Source organism: Notechis scutatus, chromosome 1 (assembly GCF_049901735.1).
Source record: "Notechis scutatus isolate UNSWTSFEM ecotype Mainland chromosome 1, rNotScu1.2, whole genome shotgun sequence".
NCBI lineage: Eukaryota > Metazoa > Chordata > Lepidosauria > Squamata > Elapidae > Notechis > Notechis scutatus.
The window spans coordinates 106,344,240-106,363,346 of record NC_142009.1 but is presented as its reverse complement, the minus strand read 5'-3'; the positions used below and the strand labels follow the sequence as shown (position 1 = coordinate 106,363,346).

The 19,107-nt window shown below is 36.9% G+C and overlaps 1 protein-coding gene across 5 annotated transcripts in view; it reads right to left on the bottom strand.

Annotated features, from left to right (window-relative positions):
* Positions 1-4,046: 4,046 nt before the first annotated feature.
* Positions 4,047-19,107, bottom strand: part of PDSS2 (decaprenyl diphosphate synthase subunit 2) — an 89,344-nt gene continuing 74,283 nt past the window's right edge. For 2 of the 5 annotated variants that reach the window (XM_087942605.1, XM_026666631.2), the window contains 3 exons: positions 18,850-18,981; positions 17,154-17,189; positions 4,047-4,949 (listed from right to left, as the gene is read on the bottom strand). In XM_087942605.1, the coding sequence (XP_087798731.1) occupies positions 4,791-4,949; positions 17,154-17,189; positions 18,850-18,981 (327 nt within the window). In that variant the 3' untranslated portion in view covers positions 4,047-4,790. Of the gene's footprint in view, positions 4,950-14,672; positions 16,389-16,846; positions 16,984-17,153; positions 17,190-18,849; positions 18,982-19,107 lie in introns of those variants that run through there. The other 3 variants (XR_015745242.1, XR_015745241.1, XM_087942600.1) reach the window with 3 other exon arrangements.

Sequence of the window (19,107 nt, the reverse complement as noted above, 5' to 3'; positions counted from 1 at the left end):
AATTGAAATTGCTTGAAATCTGGAGATAACATTGAGTCCCAAGTCTAATAACCAATTATAGAGTATCCTCTATGAATTTATCGAACCCTCTTTTAAACCATTAAAATTAGCAGCACTAATTATCATATCTTCTACAGGTTTATTATATGCTGTAATTATACATATATTTTCCCATCAATTTCATTGGTTGATTTAAGGGGAGATAAAATTCTGTCTATCCCTGTCAGTTTTTCAAAACTATCTCTTATAATGCAATAAGCAAAATATTTTAAATGGGTGGTATTCGCAAAATGATGTACTTTATCAAGCAGAACAGTACAATTATACATTATATTGTCTATATTATCTAATTGTACAGTATACAATTAGATAATATAGACAAGTATAAAATGTTTAAAAAAACATTCAATTTTGTATTATGGAAAAATTATTCAAGCACAAGCATTAAAATGCAATGACATAATTTATTCAGAAATTTTGTGGCTGTGAGTGAATCTGTTACACACGGGGGAGCCAAAGTATTCTTTTGACTAATGCAGGGAATGACTATATCATCAAATCAAATCGTTATCATGTGAAAGACCCACGTAAAAAGGGTGGGGCACAAACAATTAAGAAGCATAAAAGATACGTCAGAATAAAATATACTTTTATTTAATAACAAATATTAACAAGCTGAATTTTTTAAAAAAGCAATCACAGAGGAGGGTATGGGAAGCATGTCAAGTTAGATCTATCACAATACATATATAGCATAATATACATACATGCACAAATATATATTTTCAGCTTTTAAAATGCAATTTTTTATTCTGATGTATTTTTTGTGCTTTTTAATTCTTTGTACCCCACTTTTCTGGATCTTTGACCATAATACAGCATGTCAGTAATCTTAAGAATATGAAAAACAATTACAAAAGCAACGTATTTTATTTGAATGTGTAGTCATTCCCACTTCTGTAAATTTCTTTTCTTTTAGATTTAAATCATGTTAATTTACTGATTAAGGCCACCGAGTTGTGTACTGCATTCTCTATAGAATAGAGGATGAATTGTTACAGGCAGTTGCTTGAAGATTTCATTTCTTAATAATCCTTCAGTAAACAAAACAAAAAAAAGATATTGATGTCCTGTAGGGCATAGGATAGGTTGACCTAATACAGAAGAATTTATGAGTCTCTTGTTAATAATTATACTATGTATGAAGGTTTCACCCCCAGGTCTTTCAAAATAAGATACCAATCCTAATGGATGACCCAAGCAACCCAAGACACCTCCATTATGAAGTGTTTTAATAGAAACATTGAATAAAAATTCTGTATGTACCATAAAAATAGTGTGCCTTTCTTAGGGGAAAAAAAATCTGCCATTGTAAGCAAATGTAAGAAAAAAAGGCAGTAGGATTTAGAAATGTGGTTAGCAAAGAATATGCTGTATTTCCCAGCAGTACACTGCAGATTGTTTTTGTTAGATTTCAGCTATCTCAAAAAGATTTACAGGATCAGATTCTGCATTCTGCTTGTACTAATTACAGTGTTACAGAGCAGACTGAAAAACTTAATTCAGGAAATGAAGTGATTTCTAACACAATCCCAACAGAACTGAGCCATTGATCACCGTTTCCTAAAATAGTATTTGTTGAAAGAAACCTTCATAGATTCAGGAGAGGTTATGATTTTGCTCTCAGTTAGAGATTAGGATTCCAATGCCTGAAATATAAAATAAAAACAGATATAAAAATCCTATGAATAAGTAGAAATATTATGATACGGATCAGCAAACTTTGAATGGAAGATTATATGTTATCTCTTGCAGATATACCATTTATTATTTAACTTATTTACATAATTGATTTGCTTGCCCTATTTAATCTTCAGTTATATATTGAACCAGGTATTGGTTTACATATCAGTGCAAAAAAAAACTTGATTAGAAGTGAGCTTGTGTAGAAATTGATAACTTGTGATTTTGCAGCGTAAGGCATTACAGAAAAACTATTCAAATACATCTTCAACTTCCTATAGTTCAATTGGCAGATGTTTTTCACTGAACTTTCCAATAAACTTGATTTTGGCCACCAATGCATTATTTTTTCAGTCTGTTCCAAGATACCTGACGTATCTCTAAAATGAAATTATTTCCACGAGAAAATAATTATTTTCTTTAAAGCAGTCTTACTGCTACTAGGTGCCAGATTGGCAGTTTCCCTTGATTTAACGTGTGTTCTATGCCTAAAAGTATGGTATGTACTCCTGCACGTATCAAGGGGAGCTTTTCTCTTCTTTGGTTTTATTGCATTATTATAAAACATAATTAATACATTATATTGAGTACAGTATACAATTGACTAGAGATTATTAACACTAATGCTTAGGGAAAAAACTTTTAAAGAAGAATAAAAGTTTATATCAAAATTAATCTTGATTTCTAAAATGTCAATGTTGAGGAACAACTCTTGAGCAATATCAATGTCATCACAACCATGACAAGCCACATATCTCCCCTATGAAGTAGGCAGACATACAACGCACCCACCTAATTTAGCTGGAATGGAATGGAACGGAATAGAATTCTTCATTGACCAAGTGTGATTCGACACACAAGGAATTTGTTTCCAGTGCATATTTTATCTACCTGTCTTTCTGTCTAATTTATTAGTTGCCTAATTTGCCACATGGTAACTCTGGTGTATTTAAATTTGGTATATTTAAATTATTCTTATAATTCAGAATCCAATAAATTACAATTGTTTTTTTTAAAAAATTGTAAGCTAAATACTACACAATGATACCAAATGCTCCTATTTTCAGATTCCTGAAAGTGTAGAAAAACTAAGATTGCAAGAGAAGATTTCTGTTCACATGACATAACTTTCTCCTAAGGTCCCTTTTGTATCTTACCAGATATAAACATGGAAGTATCTATAATCAAAAAGTCCCCCATAGATCAAGCAATTCTTAGGCTAAGAAAATAATATTCTTAAATAAAAATTGAAGTTGTTAAAAATTCTGACAATTTTGCAGCTGTGCAGTTTCCCATCTACTTTTATCACAATCTGCATATCTTAATAATTTAGCTGTATTGTTTCTGTGTCCTTTTTGTGGGTATTTTTACATATTTATTACAAAGACTTCTATAAGATAAGATTGGTGGCATATGTAGTCTAATGTTGATAATGTAAATTTCAAATTATTATGTTACATGTGCTAATTTTTAAAAGTAACCCTTAATGATAAACAATATTTGAAACCAAAAAATTGCCATCCATCTTTCCATCCATCCATCCTTCAAAACTGAATGCTGCTTAGGACTGAAATAGTTTGATTTATTCATATAATTACACAATATTAAAAGTGTCATAATATTTTTGGAAATAAGTAATAAAAGTCTAGTCGAAGTTTGAAAATGCATTAATTCCTCGTGTGTATCCCATGAGTGAAACTAAATATTCAACTTTAAAAAAATAATGTTTCTGTTGGTGAAATATTTGCCATTATGCAGAAGGTGTATGACACATCACTGGAGAGACACAGAGAAAAAAAATTAACTAAAATAACTCCACTAAGTGTTTGAAAGAGCAATGTAATGAAATCTGTTTGCTGTGCTAGCTGTCTCCAGATTGGGCTGTAATTACACCACACAAGGAAGAAAGGTAGCTGAGTCTCAATCTGGATCATTTATGTAAACTCAGCCTTCTTGTCAACGATGTTCTCAGATTGCAAGCATGCAAACCACAAAAATCATCTCCTATGAACAAAATAGAGACAGTGTCTGATTGCAGGCTTCTGATATACCATGTATTCTCTCTGTAATTGGACTTTAACATTTGACACAGTAAGGTTAAAACACTTCTTACACATCCATTCAGGGAATGAAATCCTGTATGGAAGGAAGAGAGGAAGAACTATCACTTAATCCTTTATGATAGGGAATTGAAGCAGACATTGATTTAACATTTGTCAAAAATGGAAACGGAGAAAATATTCTTGGTAAATGTAAGAAAACACAGTATTTGTTTTTGTACCGTATAGAAAAAGCAAACGCGGTTTAAAGCTCCATTTTTTTAATCAGAATTACACAAACAGAACAGAATTTCACAAACAATTCAACATTAAACACTTTCCATACTTACACCACTCTTTCAGCAACCTGTTTAAACGTGAATAGTTACAAGGTTATTTTATATTTCAGGGTGCACAGAAAGTGCTACAGAAACATTTCATGTAGTTCGATAAAAAAAAATCCGTTCCTTTCTGCCAATTCATCAAGCTGCTTTTTGTGCTGATAAATTGCTACATTAATTCTACTTTTAAGCACCCCGCTTAAAAACGTGCTTAAAGACCAGTGCTCCCAACACCTGCAGCTTCATGGCCCCCTCTGTCTTCTTTTCTGCAGGAAAACCACAGGCCACCATGCTGGCGCCATCCCTGACTATGTCCAATCAATAAGGACTTATTTCCTGTCCATTTGCTGAGGTCACAGAAGCTTGTGTCATTAATTATTTCTACCAGTGCAGCCTCAAGTGTGCTTCTGGCATGACAACTGAAAACTGTTTGACCTTTTTTTCCTAATTTTGTTTGCAGCAGTTCCGAAGGAGACGTGTTCATCTGGGAATGTAGTGAATGGAACAGAAACACTTTTTTTTTAAAAAAAAAAAAAGCCACAAATGCATTTGGATCCTTAGCAATGGCAGAGCTGACTTTTGCAATCACCTGTTCTGTTCGTCTTGTTTCCACAAATGAACAGCAGTTCTTCCCCCCAATTCTACATTATGAAAATCCAATTCTACATTATGAAAATCTTGTCACAGCGTAAACAATGTTTTCTAAGGCAGATCTGGCCTCAGAGGGAGGGAAACATTCTAGAGCTTCCAGTGCGCTGTTTCCATGGCAACGACATAGGTCAATAGCTGAAGTCACACCTTTGCTAGCCTTGATTGCATCCTGCAACTGAGAAAACACATGCAGAGTATTATCAGCTTGGACAGAAATAACTCTATGCAGAATGTTTAAGAAAACATCATGGATTTTGTAGTTTCATGAACTGGGTTTCAAAGGCATATTTAACTATATTACTTAAATTATATTGGTATCTTCTAATCAATGAAACAGTTTAATTGATTTAAATTAGTCCATCATTTACAGATAAGTACAGATATTAAGCCATTTTATTACAACATAACTACCATAAAAAGCTTTCAAATATTCATCTCTGTGGTGTGTAATTAACTAGAAAGGATAAAACAAAGTACTCTGTATTTAATGAATACATGAATATACATTTTGAATTAAATTTCACTACCAGCAAGTATATTACTATACTATAATTTTCATGCTGCACGTTCCAATACAATGGGTATTGTATTATTAACATATTTTTTAATTTAAAGTGGATACAGATTTCAGAATATAGTTTCCAAGATGGTAACAATGATCTTTTTTTTGGACTACATTTTTTTTCTGTACCAAGACCCCAATAAGATTAATCAAGAACCAGAAATAATGTACGTACGCTTCAGTTCTTGGGAATATTTCACCAATTTTTTTTAAAGGTAATCATGCAGGTCTTTGGGCTGATCTTGCACTCTGCAGAATTTTTTGAAACTTTGATCGGTAAAAGTATTTCATTATGAACAATTAAACAATCCTGCAGGATAGAACAACCTTGGGCACTTAGAGATTAAATATATGTAATGACACAAGGTTTCAGAATCCTAAATTGTAGTCTATGAAAAATTTTGCCATAATAAGTAACTTAAGTTACTTATGTTACTTAGCTATTACCAAAACAGAGCAAAAGTTCAATACACCCATTTCTCTGAAAAAAAATTCTAAAAACTAAAGAAATGATATTAAAAAGTCACAACAATAAATGAGTAACAGGTTTTTCTTCTTGGATTTAAGGATACATCCAGATGTTTCAGACTATAACTGTCACTTTAGTCAAGATTCAAAATGAGACTTTAGTTTGAAACATAAGATGGTACCAGCTTGTTTACCATAAGTTAATACTCTTGGATCATAAATTCAACTAGAAAATATGAAGCATATGTTTAATAATGTAGCTGGATTAAACAGTATTTGAAGTGTTGGAATTTGCAACACTTATATGAGCTTCTGTTTCTGCAAAAGAGGAGAAGGAACCTTCATCTTGAATGGAAAAAAAATTGCTTTCCTGCTAACATTTCAATTTCATGAGAAACAAGCCTTTTCTATCATCTGATTTATAGATAGATAGATAGATAGATAGATAGATAGATAGATAGATAGATAGATAGATAGATAGATAGATAGATAGATACCGTGTTTCTCACATATTAAGGCCGGGTCTTATTTTTTTTTGAGCCCCGAAAAAACGGCTAGGCCGTCATGGCGAAGCGCAGAGAGCTCCCTACTCCCACCTTTGCTGTAGACACCTTTGGCACCCGCCGCTGTTGCTTTCCCTTCTGCCCATTCAGCCGCCACGTTTGGAGTTGCCGCTTCCGTGTTTGGAGTGCCGCCATTTGGAGCTCCAAACGCAGAATGGCAGCTCCAAACATGACGGCGGCGATCTTTTATTTTGGTCCGCGCGAAGTTCAGAGCGAGCAAGAGAGGGAGACTGCGATGCCTCCATCCGAGATGGCAACCTCACTAGTGGATCACAACGTGGCTGGAAGCCCGAATCGGCGGGATACGATGGCAATCTTTTGGAGCGAGAGGAAAGGGAGAGAAGAGTTGCGGGCGTAGTTTGCAGGAGGAAGTGGGTGTACCCCATGGCAGGGAGCCCAAGGAAGAAGGGCCGGTAGGCAACGGAGAGCGTCCCGTAGCTCCGGAAGCAGCCTAGAGATGCGCCCGGGAAGAGGCACAGAGATGCTGCCTTGTAGTCCCCAAACCAACTGCGTGCGCCGCCTTTAGTTATGTGCGCTCCGCTCTCTGGGCATCTCCGTGTGATCGTGACCCTGTCCTTTCCACCTTGCGCCCTTGCTGCTTTCTGGCTCTTTAGCGACCGGCTTCGCATTTGGAGCACCTTCGCGTTTGGAGTTGGTTTGGGGACTACAAGGCAGCATCTGCCCCTCTTCCCGGGCGCGTCTCTAGGCTGCTTCCGGAGATACAGGACGCTCTCCGTTGCCTACCGACCCTTCTTCCTTGGGCTCCCTGCCGTGGGGTACACCCACTTCCTCCTGCAAATTACGCCTCGCAACTCTTCTCTCCCTTTCCTCTTGCTCCAAAATATTGCCATCGTATCCCGCCGTTCGGCTTCCAGCCAGTTGTGATCCACTAGTGAGGTTGCCATCTCGGATGGAGGCATCTCAGTCTCTCTCTGCTCGCTGAACCAAAATAAAATAAAAGATTGCCCGCCGTCATGTTTGGAGCTGTCACTTCCGCGTTTGGAGCTCCAAATGGCGGCGGCACTCCAAACATGGAAGCAGCAACTCCAAACGTGGCGGCGGAATGGGCAGAAGGGAAAGCAACAGCGGCGGGTGCCAAAGGTGTCTGCAGCAAAGGTGTTTGGTGGGAGTAGGGAGCTCTCTGCGCTTCGCCATGATCGCCCGTTAGGAGCGGCTGGTGGCGAGGAATTCCTGCCCGCCGGGCGCTCCTAACGGCAAGTCTCCCGCCCTTCCCCCTTATTTTGCATATTTTAAGATAGGCCTAAATTTGGGGGGAGGGGCTTAATTTGATTTTATGCCCAAAAACATGCTGGGCCTTCCATTGTGAGGCCGATTGTTGGAGAAACACGATAGAGAGAGAGAGATATAGATAGATATATAGGGCTTTCATGTAAGATCTTAATCTTAAAGCACCAGCCTGAGGAAAGTGGACCGCCAAATGTTGCCAAGATAGATACAATCTTACACAGAAAAGACCCAAACATACCTAGAACTATACCTGTACCCGTGAAAATCTATTATATATATATATATACACACACACACACACACAATTTTATTAAAGAAATGTTTAAGAATAAAAACAATATGGATTTTGAAAGAGAAAAGTAAGGAAAGTAATAAGTAAAAAAAGTGAAAAGAAATACAGCAGAAGGGAAGGGAAGGGAAGGAAAGGAAAGAGGGGGAAGGGAGGGAAGGGGGAAAGGTGAAAGTTCCGGTCTTCTTAGCAGCAGTTGTAAGTACATTTATGTTTTATCTTCTCTCCATAAAGTTACAAAATAGTCTCCTTCTTTCCATTGTTTACCCTTTCTAATTATTAAACCCATAAATCACAAGTTCATTTTTTTCTTCCTTCAGCAAAAAGTCCAATCGCTTATAAATGAATAAATAACATTGTAATAAATGTTAATTATTGCCTTTCTCTAGTCAAGTCAATTTTGCCATCTTTGCTAATTCTGTTATCGTTACCAGCCATTCCTCCGTTGTGGGTATTTCAGAACATTTCCATTTTTGTGCATATAATAATCTCACAGAAGTCATCATACGCAAGAACAATCTTTCACAACTCTTTCCCTATTGACTTTCCATTAGTACCAACAACAGTTCTGGTTTCAACTGAATATTAATCTTCAAAACTTCTTTCTTATTTGTTGAAGCTTTTGCACGGGTATTCCTTCTAAGTTTGTTTATACATAGTTGTCATGAAGGGACAATATGTATAAGCTACAAGGAAAAAGCCTTATCCCCTTTTTTAAAAACTATGTCCAACTTGACATCCATTTCAAAACTTACAATACAAGAAAAAAAGATTTATCATCCTCCCACATGGGCATTTAACTATTGGACATACATATAGCCTTATTTCTTTTAAAGTGAGTAAATCCAGCCATATTCTTGTACAATAAACATATTCAAGAAATGGACAGTTATCACCACAAATATGTTTTGTACTTTCAGCTATGAGCAGGCACTTGTACTTTAAAAGAAGCAGCTCATCTTCTGTTGAAATATGAGGGCATTTATCTCAAATGGAGTTAACAGGATTGAAATATCACTTTTAGGGAGATGGTCATGTTCAGATAGAAAGGTTAGGGCCAGCCACGGATCCTGTAATTTAATGTATCTTTCAGGTTTCTAAGAAGAAACCTGAGATGTTCCATAATGGCTTTCTCCAAGTGTCCTTGAATTGAGATACAATGTACTTTTATCTATTTATTTATATCATGACTAATTTTTAAATAAACCAAAATTGCTGACCTAAGTCAATACAGTACAATCAAAATTATGTCTACAATCAACTAAAAGCAGCAGTATACAGAAGTAAAACAATTACTGTATTGCTTTTGTAACAGCAAATGTCTCAAGTCACGTTCCTCAGAATTTTTACCTACACAGGAATTACTTATATATTTTTTAAGTCTTAGCAGAAGTGAGTTTTTGCAGAAAAAGAAATGTAGCACACATTGATTTGAACTTGAGATCTGGCTACTTCATCAAAACATAATTCTATTTTCTCTAATGTTCTGATTCTCCAGCTTAAGGAGTCTTTCTCCCAGCCTGTATGGCCAAAAAGGATTTTGTAGAGTCCTTCAAGTTCTAACTTATACTAAAAAAAAGTGGTGGTGTTTCATATACCCCTATTAAATCTATACCCTATGATTTAGATAATTTAAGGCAATAATTAGTTTTTCCCCTAATACCATTTTAATTCTAGATATTTAGCCTAGCGAAGAAGTGGCATTTTTCACTCTGGCAATGTATATTTCTAGAAGTAAATATAAGCATTTAAGCTTCTTTACTAGAATGATTGTCAGTGTCACTGACTGTCTTAAAAAATGTGTGAGTTTTTAAATTATTATTATTTAAGGTGGAATACTGAAGGGAAATTCCACTTCAATTCCAGCTAGATTGAACAAAATTATTCAAAAATTTCAACATTGAGAAAAATATGTTGATTCTGATTAGTTTCCTATATAGAAGATACACTGACAGAGCACCACAAAAGTCTGCCCAAACTGCCCAAAGCTGGGGGAAAGGAATAGTTCAAACCCAGCTACCCTTGATTTTGCCAGCTCGTACTGCAAAAGTGCATTCTTTATTTGGAACTTCAACCTTCTCACTGCCCCCACATCTGAATAAACTCTGCATCTACCATGTTCAGGAAAGCAAATGTATACAGCTACAACAGTCTCTCAAATATAAATAGAATCCAAACCTATCCATCTTTAGAACAGAACAAAATCACAAAATTGTGCTCCAGAAGCAAGAGTTTCCTGCTTTAATTAGTGACTGACTCTCACTCAGACCAAACCATTCCCTGGTCTTTCTCGCTCTTTTAGCTCTAAGACTTCTTTATTGGGCACTTACCGTGTTTCTCATAAAATAAGGCCAGGCCTTTTTTTTTTTTTGAGCCCCGAAAAAACGGCTAGGCCGTCTTTTCGGGGGTGACTTAATTCCCCCCTTTCATCCTCATCTAGAGCACCCCGAGGCAGCCTCGCCACCAGCCGCTCCTAACGGGTGACCATGGCGAAGCACAGAGAGCTCCTACTCCCACCAAACACCTTTGCTGCAGACCCAAGACCTTTGGCACCTGCCGCTGTTGCTTTCCCTTCTGCCCATTCCGCTACCATGTTTGGAGCTGCCGCTTCCGTGTTTGGAGCTGCCGCCATGTTTGGAGTGCTGCCGCCATTTGGAGCACCACCGCCACGTTTGGAGCTGCCGCTTCCGTGTTTGGAGCTGCCGCCGTGTTTGGAGTGCTGCCACCATTTGGAGCACCACCGCCACGTTTGGAGCTGCCACTTCTGCGTTTGGAGCACTGCCGCTGTTTGGAGCACCACCGCCATTTGGAGGGCCGCTGCCACTCCAAACATGGCGGCAGCTCCAAATACGGAAGCGGCAGCTCCAATCACGGAAGCGGCAGCTCCAAACGTGGTGGCGGTGCTGCAAATGGCGGCAGCACTCCAAACAGGGTGGCAGCTTCAAACACGGAAGCAGAAGCTCCAAGCATGCCGGCGGTGCTCCAAATGGCGGTGGCGCTCCAAATGGCGGCGGCACTCCAAACACGGAAGCGGCAGCTCCAAACGTGGCGGCGGAATGGGCAGAAGGGAAAGCAACAGCGGCAAAGGTCCTGGGTCTGCAGCAAAGGTGTTTGGTGGGAGTAGGGAGCTCTCTGCGCTTCACCATGATCACCCGTTAGGAGCGGCTGGTGGCGAGGAATTGCTGCCCACAGGGCGCTCTTAACGGCAAGTCCCCCCACCCTTCCCCCCATTTTGCATGTTTTAATATAGGCCTAAATTTGGGGGGAGGAGCTTAATTTGATTTTATGCCTAGAAAACATGCTGGGTCTTCCTATTGGTGGAGGCCGTATTGTTGGAGAAACAGGGTATTATATGGCATCCTATATCAAATCTCGTAACTTCCTAAAGGGGGGGGGAAGCAAACCTAAAATTGATTTGTGGTCAAGCAACTAACTAATCTATTAAGAGTTTGCCATGCTTTTCTAATTTTGTTTTTCTCTTGTGGAGAACCTTCTGCCTCACTAAGTGCTGATATTTCGTCTACCAAGCTGTTAGCCTGAAACAAGGCCAATACAATTTGTAGCTAATAGATTTACTTTTCCTTGTTACAGTTGGAAGGTTTCTGTATTTCTTACTACAGATCTGATTGGTGTTTGTGGCTTCTCTCCTTAACCTCTCCTCCTTTTTTAAATGGCAGTTGGACAAACATTTATTTAAAGTGCTTCATTTTATATAACTTTTTGGCTATGCTATAACACAGCTCTTCCTGTCAAAACATAAAATTAGAAAGATACTGCCAAATATTTAACAGTTTGGTTCTTTTATTAAATATAGGGAGTATAACTTTACTACAAAACTATGCCTACTGAGCTGGATCCAGATTTTAACATTAAAAAATAGAAAGTCTCATTTGGGCTATAGAAAACTTTTGAGTCAGTGAAGAAGTTCTCTCACTACGTATAGGATATGCGATTTTGTTATTTTCCTTTTTTCTAGCGTGGTCTGCAGTAACACTTCCTCATGTTTCAAAGGAATTTCCACCTCCAATCAGAACGTTTCAAGGGCTCCAGGGAAATTAGGAAACAATCTACACGTGATTTGTGCTTCCAAGTCTGGATTCTTAATCTTTATTTGGATCACAAGGTGTGAATCTATGAAGTCTAAATGGCAAAGAAGGAAGGTTCATTAAGACTGATTATTTAAAAAAAAAAAAGCCAGATGAAGCAATTGAATAAATTAATTATAGAAATACATTATCAAAGAAATGGATTAATATGGGGAAAGCACTGCTCCAAATCTTTTTTTAGAATCAAAGTAAAGTTAGAAAATTACTCCCAAACCAATTGTACTTATTTGTGAAACTGAATACCATACAAGTTCTTAATATTACTTTTAATTATGGCCTGACAGTGTAAAAGCAAAAAAGTAAAATACCTGCCATTTTATCCAAGGGCCTTTCCCCATGTGCACCCAGACATGGCACAAACAATCCTCAGCAACCTTTTTATTTCTAAGTCCCCATGATGCATGATGCCTTCATCTCATCCCCAAATGTACATAAGGCAGCCTTAGTGTACTTACTTTAAGTAGTGTTTAAACAGGCAACAAGTCATAGCGGTTTTACATAGCTGTGGATACAATCTGACATGTTTTATGTTGTCTGTTTTATCAGGGATGCTGCTAAAGTGACTGTAGGGCATTCAGATCAGCCTGGCATCAATTAGCCATTTTGGGCTGTTGCTGAGGATACAACCCTTCCCTTCAGCTCTCTGGGCACAGTCTTCCAAAACCACTTCAAAATGAATTCTCCCTCTTTACCTGTTTGGCTCTTAAGTCAATCTCCGCTTGGAGACCTGGACCCAAATACTTATCTGGTAGCTATGATGGTGATGTGGCTGTGTCACATGACAGGAAAGACTTGGCTTTCTCCCTGATGCTTCACAATTGTGACCCCGTTTCTCCGCCCCTTTGTTTGTTGTTGCTTAGGCTGCTTGTAAGATGGGTTTAGTGCTTGTCTCGAAGAAGAGTAATAAACATGTATTTAAAATATTAATGCAAACAAAGCACCTTTTGAATCACTGCATTTTTTTTAAAAAAGTAGCCATAATTTTTGCATGGCCGACACAGCTGGAATAGCTAATGTGGAAATGAAGGTACTAACACATCACTATTTTGAGTAATAATCAGTAATTCGATTGTTGCTACAGATTAAGAGACTAGTGGTGCTGAAACTTTCTATTTAATCATGCAAATAACATTTCTCCCATGAATTAAAATGCTTTCAATTCAAGATACTATGTAAGCCCAAGCAATATTTGTTGTATTTATTTACATTTATTTGTATCAGGCCATTTTCAGGAAGCCGTTATCATTTCCTTATATATAGCTATTACCAGTATTGTTCTTTTTCTTAATTTCTGATCAGAAGACAACACTACATTTGAAAAGACTACATCTGCACAGGCAGTATACAAGTTTTGAGGACTTACACTTCAGCAGAGCGATTTCAAATACTCTAATGTTTTTGCATTTAACCTATATTTTTTAATTCCTTTTTGTTCATGGGAGTCCAAAGAATAATCCCCTTCCAGAATAGGATATTAACATATCAAAGATAATTGGTTTTCATATGGTCACAGTTCTCTAGAATATTTGATTAGTTTTAATATTTAAATATCAATAAATGGCTTCTCATAGTAGTAACTAAAGTGGGCTTTTGAAGTAAGCCAAAATCATATACAAAAAAAGGATCCTGCAGAATGCAAAGGACACGTTGGTATGAAAGAGCTATGGAACTTTACATTTTAGTAAATGTAAAGTGGACAATTCAAGTCAGAACTTGTTAATTTAAACAATTCTATATTATGGAAGAACTTCAGCATGGGACAAACTAGCTCTCGGGTCTCTCCTTGAACCAGCTCTGATTCAGCAGAAACTACCTGGACATTTGACATGGCAGATCTAATTAAGAATGTTTATTGCACGCTAGACTGAAGCCAGTTAAATTAGTTGACTGCCTTCTATAAAATGTAGGTGCAACACTTATTCACAGCTTCCCTATTTAAGCCAGTACCTCTTTTCCTGCCTTTTTCAGCTTAATGGACACCTGGCTTTGAGTTTCTCATGTTTATTGTAAGGTAGCAGTTGGTTATTGACATATTTGGCATTCCTGCCAAGAGAAACTCTAGATCCCAATGTATCTCCCACAATAGCATCATGTGTATCAAACTGAAAATAGATGCTAGGATTGATTACAGTCTCAAGTAATCTTTACTGTGATTAACTGTGCAGAGTTAACAGTTTCCCTTTCCTTTATTTTTGTTGTGAGAACAATAGCAGAGTATTTTATAGAACAATACAGTGTTATCATTATTAATCGTAACACAGACGTTCCATCCCAATTTCAACATGTTTACTATCCATATAGATTATGAATCTCATTGATTCCCCATGTGTATTTTAAATTTAAGTATGCTTTCTTCCCGCCCCATAATAAGAGTTGTAAAATTGCAAAATTTTGGTATTTAACACCAGATAAGTTATCTAAAATGTATAAAGGTATGTCAAATGAATGCTGGAAGTATAAAAGTAAAGAGGGGACTTTTTATCATCTATGGTGGACATGTGATAAAGCAAAAAAAAAAATTGAAGTATGATTCATATTTTAATACAATTTTTTTGAAAATGTAGATTTAAAATGAAACCAGAACTTTTTCTTTTGGGTTTAATGGAAAAAGAACTAGAGAAAAAATTTGGAACTTTGTTATTATATATGTTGACAGCATATATATTGTATGCACAAAAATGGAAGGACGCTTCGATTCCTACTATGGACAAATGGTTGCAGAAGTTGATGGAGTTGGCTGAAATGGCAAAATTGACCACTTTGATTAAAGAAAAGAACATAAGTTTTGTTTCCCCATGGAGACTGAACTTCGTGCTTGATGTGGAAAAGAATGAAACTCTGACTTTGAGTTTTTCACGATTATACTGATAAGATCTTTATAGAAATGGCTTATGAAAAAGTAAAAAGTTGTGATGTGATGTTAATGTATTTTACTGTAACAGAGCGAGTCAGAAGTCAATGTTTCTTTTTCTTTTTTTTCTCAACTTTCTCACTTCTCCTTCCCTTTCCCCTCTCCAGTGCTTTCCTATTTACTTTGTATTTTGTATTTTATAATTCTTTACAACCCAATAAAAATGTTAATGGTTAAAAAAAAAGAATTGTAAAATCGCTTCAACTTCCATCAACAAGTGAGACCCAGAAGAAGGGCCTTCTCCGTGGTGGCTTCCTCTCTCTGGAATATCATTCCCCCAGAGATTAGAATGGTCTCCTCTCTAGCACTCTTCCGGAAGGCACTGAAGACCTGGTTCTGCCAGTGGGCCTGGGGAACCGAGCGGGATGGAGCCCATCAAATGGCTTGTGGGATCTGCGGTCATCGGGGCGGGGGGTGGGAGTTGGGGATGATTTTTTTATTTATTTTTTTCCAAATTTTTTTCTATTGTACTTTATTAATTTATTTGATTCTTTTTGTTAGTTTTATTGTTTTTTATTTTAAATATGGTTTTACATTCTGTAAGCCACCTCAAATTGCCATGGGCAAATAGGTGGCAATATAAATTAAACAAACTAACAAACAAGGTTTAAACCAGACAATTAAACATTAGTAAGAAATACAAACCTACAGTATTAGACAGAGTTTGAACCTTAAGATACATAAAACTCAAGCAAAGTGACAAAAACAATAGTCCTAACTAAATGTCCTTGTTTAAAAGTATTATATTTCATACATTCCTATAAATGCTATACTTGGGATGGTACATCTAACTAATATATGAAGCACATTTTGTATATAGGGCAGAAAAGATTTACTCAAGGCATTCACATTACAGTTCACTACGGTGGCCTTCTCAAGGACTTATTTATAGTTTTCAGGGTGTACTTACAGAGGATATCGTTTGGATATTGATAAGCACAGGATCAAAATTTCTACAGGTAGCCCTTGACTTATGACCACATCCGAGCCCAAATTTTCCGTTGCTAAGCAAAACAATTTTGAAGTGAGTTTTGCCTCATTTTATAACCTTTCTTCCCAGTTGTTTAGTTAGTAACAAGGTTGTTAAATGAATCTGGCTTCCCCATTTGTCTTTGCTTGTCAGAAGGTTGCAAAAAGTGATCACATGACTTTGGAACACTGCAACCATCATAAATATGAACCAGTTGCCAAGTGCCTCAATTCTGATTATATGGCCACGGGGATGCTGCAACGGTTGCAAGTGTGAAAAAAGGTCATAAGTCACTTTTTCAGTGCTGTTTTAACTTTGAACAATCACAAAAAGAATTGCAAATCGAGGACTACCTGGGTATCATCTGGCTATACTAGCAAATTCAACAAGCCTTAAGGCCATTATAGAATCCACAGTTCTATTGATCCGTTAGTCTTGATAATTAGGGCTCAAACACTTGCCTTCTGTCTGTCTTCCAGGTGTCCTTAAGTGTAGCACTTAAAGGCAAAATTAACAATAAGAAAGAGTCACAAAAATAGCAGCAGGTTGATCTGCAACAACCAGATATCCATGCAAATCATCCCTTTTCTCTGGGGAATCTAGAAAGTGAGACTTTCAAATGAGATTCAGCAACATGGTTCCATTACCAAATTTTGTGAAGCAGCAGATTTTTGTTAATGCTTATGTCCATTCAGGCAAGTCCAACCTAGTGGAAGCTCTTCCTATAACCACTCTTTTGTTACAGTTAAATTCTGGGATAGGGGACTGGCAAATATAATTAGCAGAGAATATGTCTGGTAGCGATGCATATAAGTTGAAGTTACAAAGGTTCCCCAAAAGTAAGTTATTAGAATATAATTAGCCTAAGGCTCTCAAATCTAATCCTAATAAGCCTTCTAAAAACAAGAACAACAATAATTGCATCAGTAATACACAGGAGCAATAAGAAACACACTTGGATATAGGAATATTTGCTGGCTGTACACCTGATTGCTGTGCTCCTTTGTAAGTGCATCCAGTTCTGAGTCTATCATGCCTGAAATCAGACTCGGCTGAAAATCCAATCCTGCCCCATTATTTCAGTTTATATACCTGTATCACACACATTGTACTGTAATTGTTATAAGCTGCTTTACGAGGCAATTTGTGATTGAAATCTGAGATGGAAATACTATAAAAGTAATAGCAAGGCTCGTTCATATATTCCTTCAAACATAAAAGTTAACAAGTCTTTAGAATGAAGACCTATTTTAGCTACTCACCTTGCTATAGTCTATTAAATCTTCTTTGCCCTGAGTCTTAAACCATGTAAGAAAAACAAATAAAATTATATTATTACAAGCCTGTAAATCATAAGCTGCACAAAACTTGAAGAAAACTCTAACATTTTGTGCTAAATAGGTAAAAGTTTTCTGTCAGTCATGTCCAACTCATCTCTGTTTCTTGGTCGAGGGAGCAGCATTGTCTGAAGACAATTTCAATGGTCATGTGTCCATCACAGCTAGGCTATACGCCAAAGGCATACAGAACACTGTTACCTTCCCACCACAGTGGTACATATTAATCTACTCTCATTTATATGCTTTCCAAATGCTAGGTGGGCAGGAGCTGGAGCAAGTAATGGGGTGCCCTTGCGCGAAGCTCGGGTCTCAAACTTCTCCAGCTGACAAGCTCAGCTTCTTTAACCACTGAGCCAACGCGTCTCTGTGCTAAATAGAAAACCCATATGTTTTGTCATCAGGTTTAAGAACTCACATTTGGCTTGTCAGATGTCTACTAGTTTATGTTCTACTGACATCTTTAAGAGAGTGGACATGAAACACCCTGTACAAAGGAGCTAGCTCTTATAACTACCCCTCAAGTGGAATTATTTCTTTTGCTTCTGAGAAAGACTGTGATGAGTTTATGGATCAATGAAGCATGGCCCTTAGCCATATTCCGCATTACTTTCCTCTATGCAATTACAGTCTCATGAGAAAGAATGAGAGCAAGCAAATTACATCCACCTCTGAATGTAAACCATAGTAGCAAATATAGCTCTGAAGGATCAGCCTTACAGAAAGACAGGGCTTGCAATGTAGAAAATACACACCGTCGAACTTTTTGAAGGGTTCCCTGGGAAGAAAAGAAGGAAGGGGTGCTTGCTGGTGGGGTGCTTCACTCTATTTCCTATTTAAACTATCCATTGAAGAAAGAGTCATGTGTTAAAGCAGAGGTCTCCAACCTTGGCAACTTTAAGACTTGTGGACTTCAACTCCCAGAATTCTCCAGCCAGCAGAGCTGGCTGGAGAATTCTGGGAGTTGAAGTCCACAAGTCTTAAAGTTGCCAAGGTTGGAGACCTCTGTGTTAAAGGACTTATATCGAGGCTTACATTAAAATGCTTCTATTAAGATAGCTTTTGGGAAGGAACCACAATCATAAGATAAGCAATAATATCAAAGCCAGTCGGCTAACACGTGCCCAACCAGCTGTGTTTTGAATTATAATCATATATGCATGAGCAGCTCATTCCCTCTGCTTTGTGCTAGAAATATTCAACTATTGTAAAACTAAAACTGTAGGGAAGGCAAGCATATTTAAAATTACATTTATTTTTGTATTTTAATAAAATTGAGTCTAACCGGATGAATTTTAAAAGGAAATTACCATAAGAATCATAGACTTTATGCACTTAAACACATTCAACAGTAGCACATTTAATTTCTAGTTCTACTAAATAATAAACATGCAGAAATAGCAAAACTGATTCTTTTTATAAGTGCTTAGTGTTCTTCAAATGGAAGAAAAAAGAGAATTATAACAACAATACTTTTTATCAAACTGAATAGTTGGATTCAGACTCTATAGCTGTGGTTAATGTTAACTATGGTTTTTAAAAACAATTTAATATGAAGGGATGATTATGATTTTGTAAGATGTACAAACATAGCCACTATAGATGTAATTGACCTATTTACCTCTTTAATTTGCTTAATCCAGACTTCTCTTCCAACAAACTCTTGATGGAATACTACAGGAGCAGAATTTAAGTTAAATGGCAGGGATTCATTTGAATTTCCATCGATAAACGGTTGAATATCAGCATTTAGCTGAAAGAAGGGGATTAAAATCATGAAGTTAAGAGTAGGAAATCATTTAACAACAACTAATATTACATGAAGATTGCAAAAAACAAGATAAAATGCTTTGTACCAACACTATTAAGGGGTTTTCAA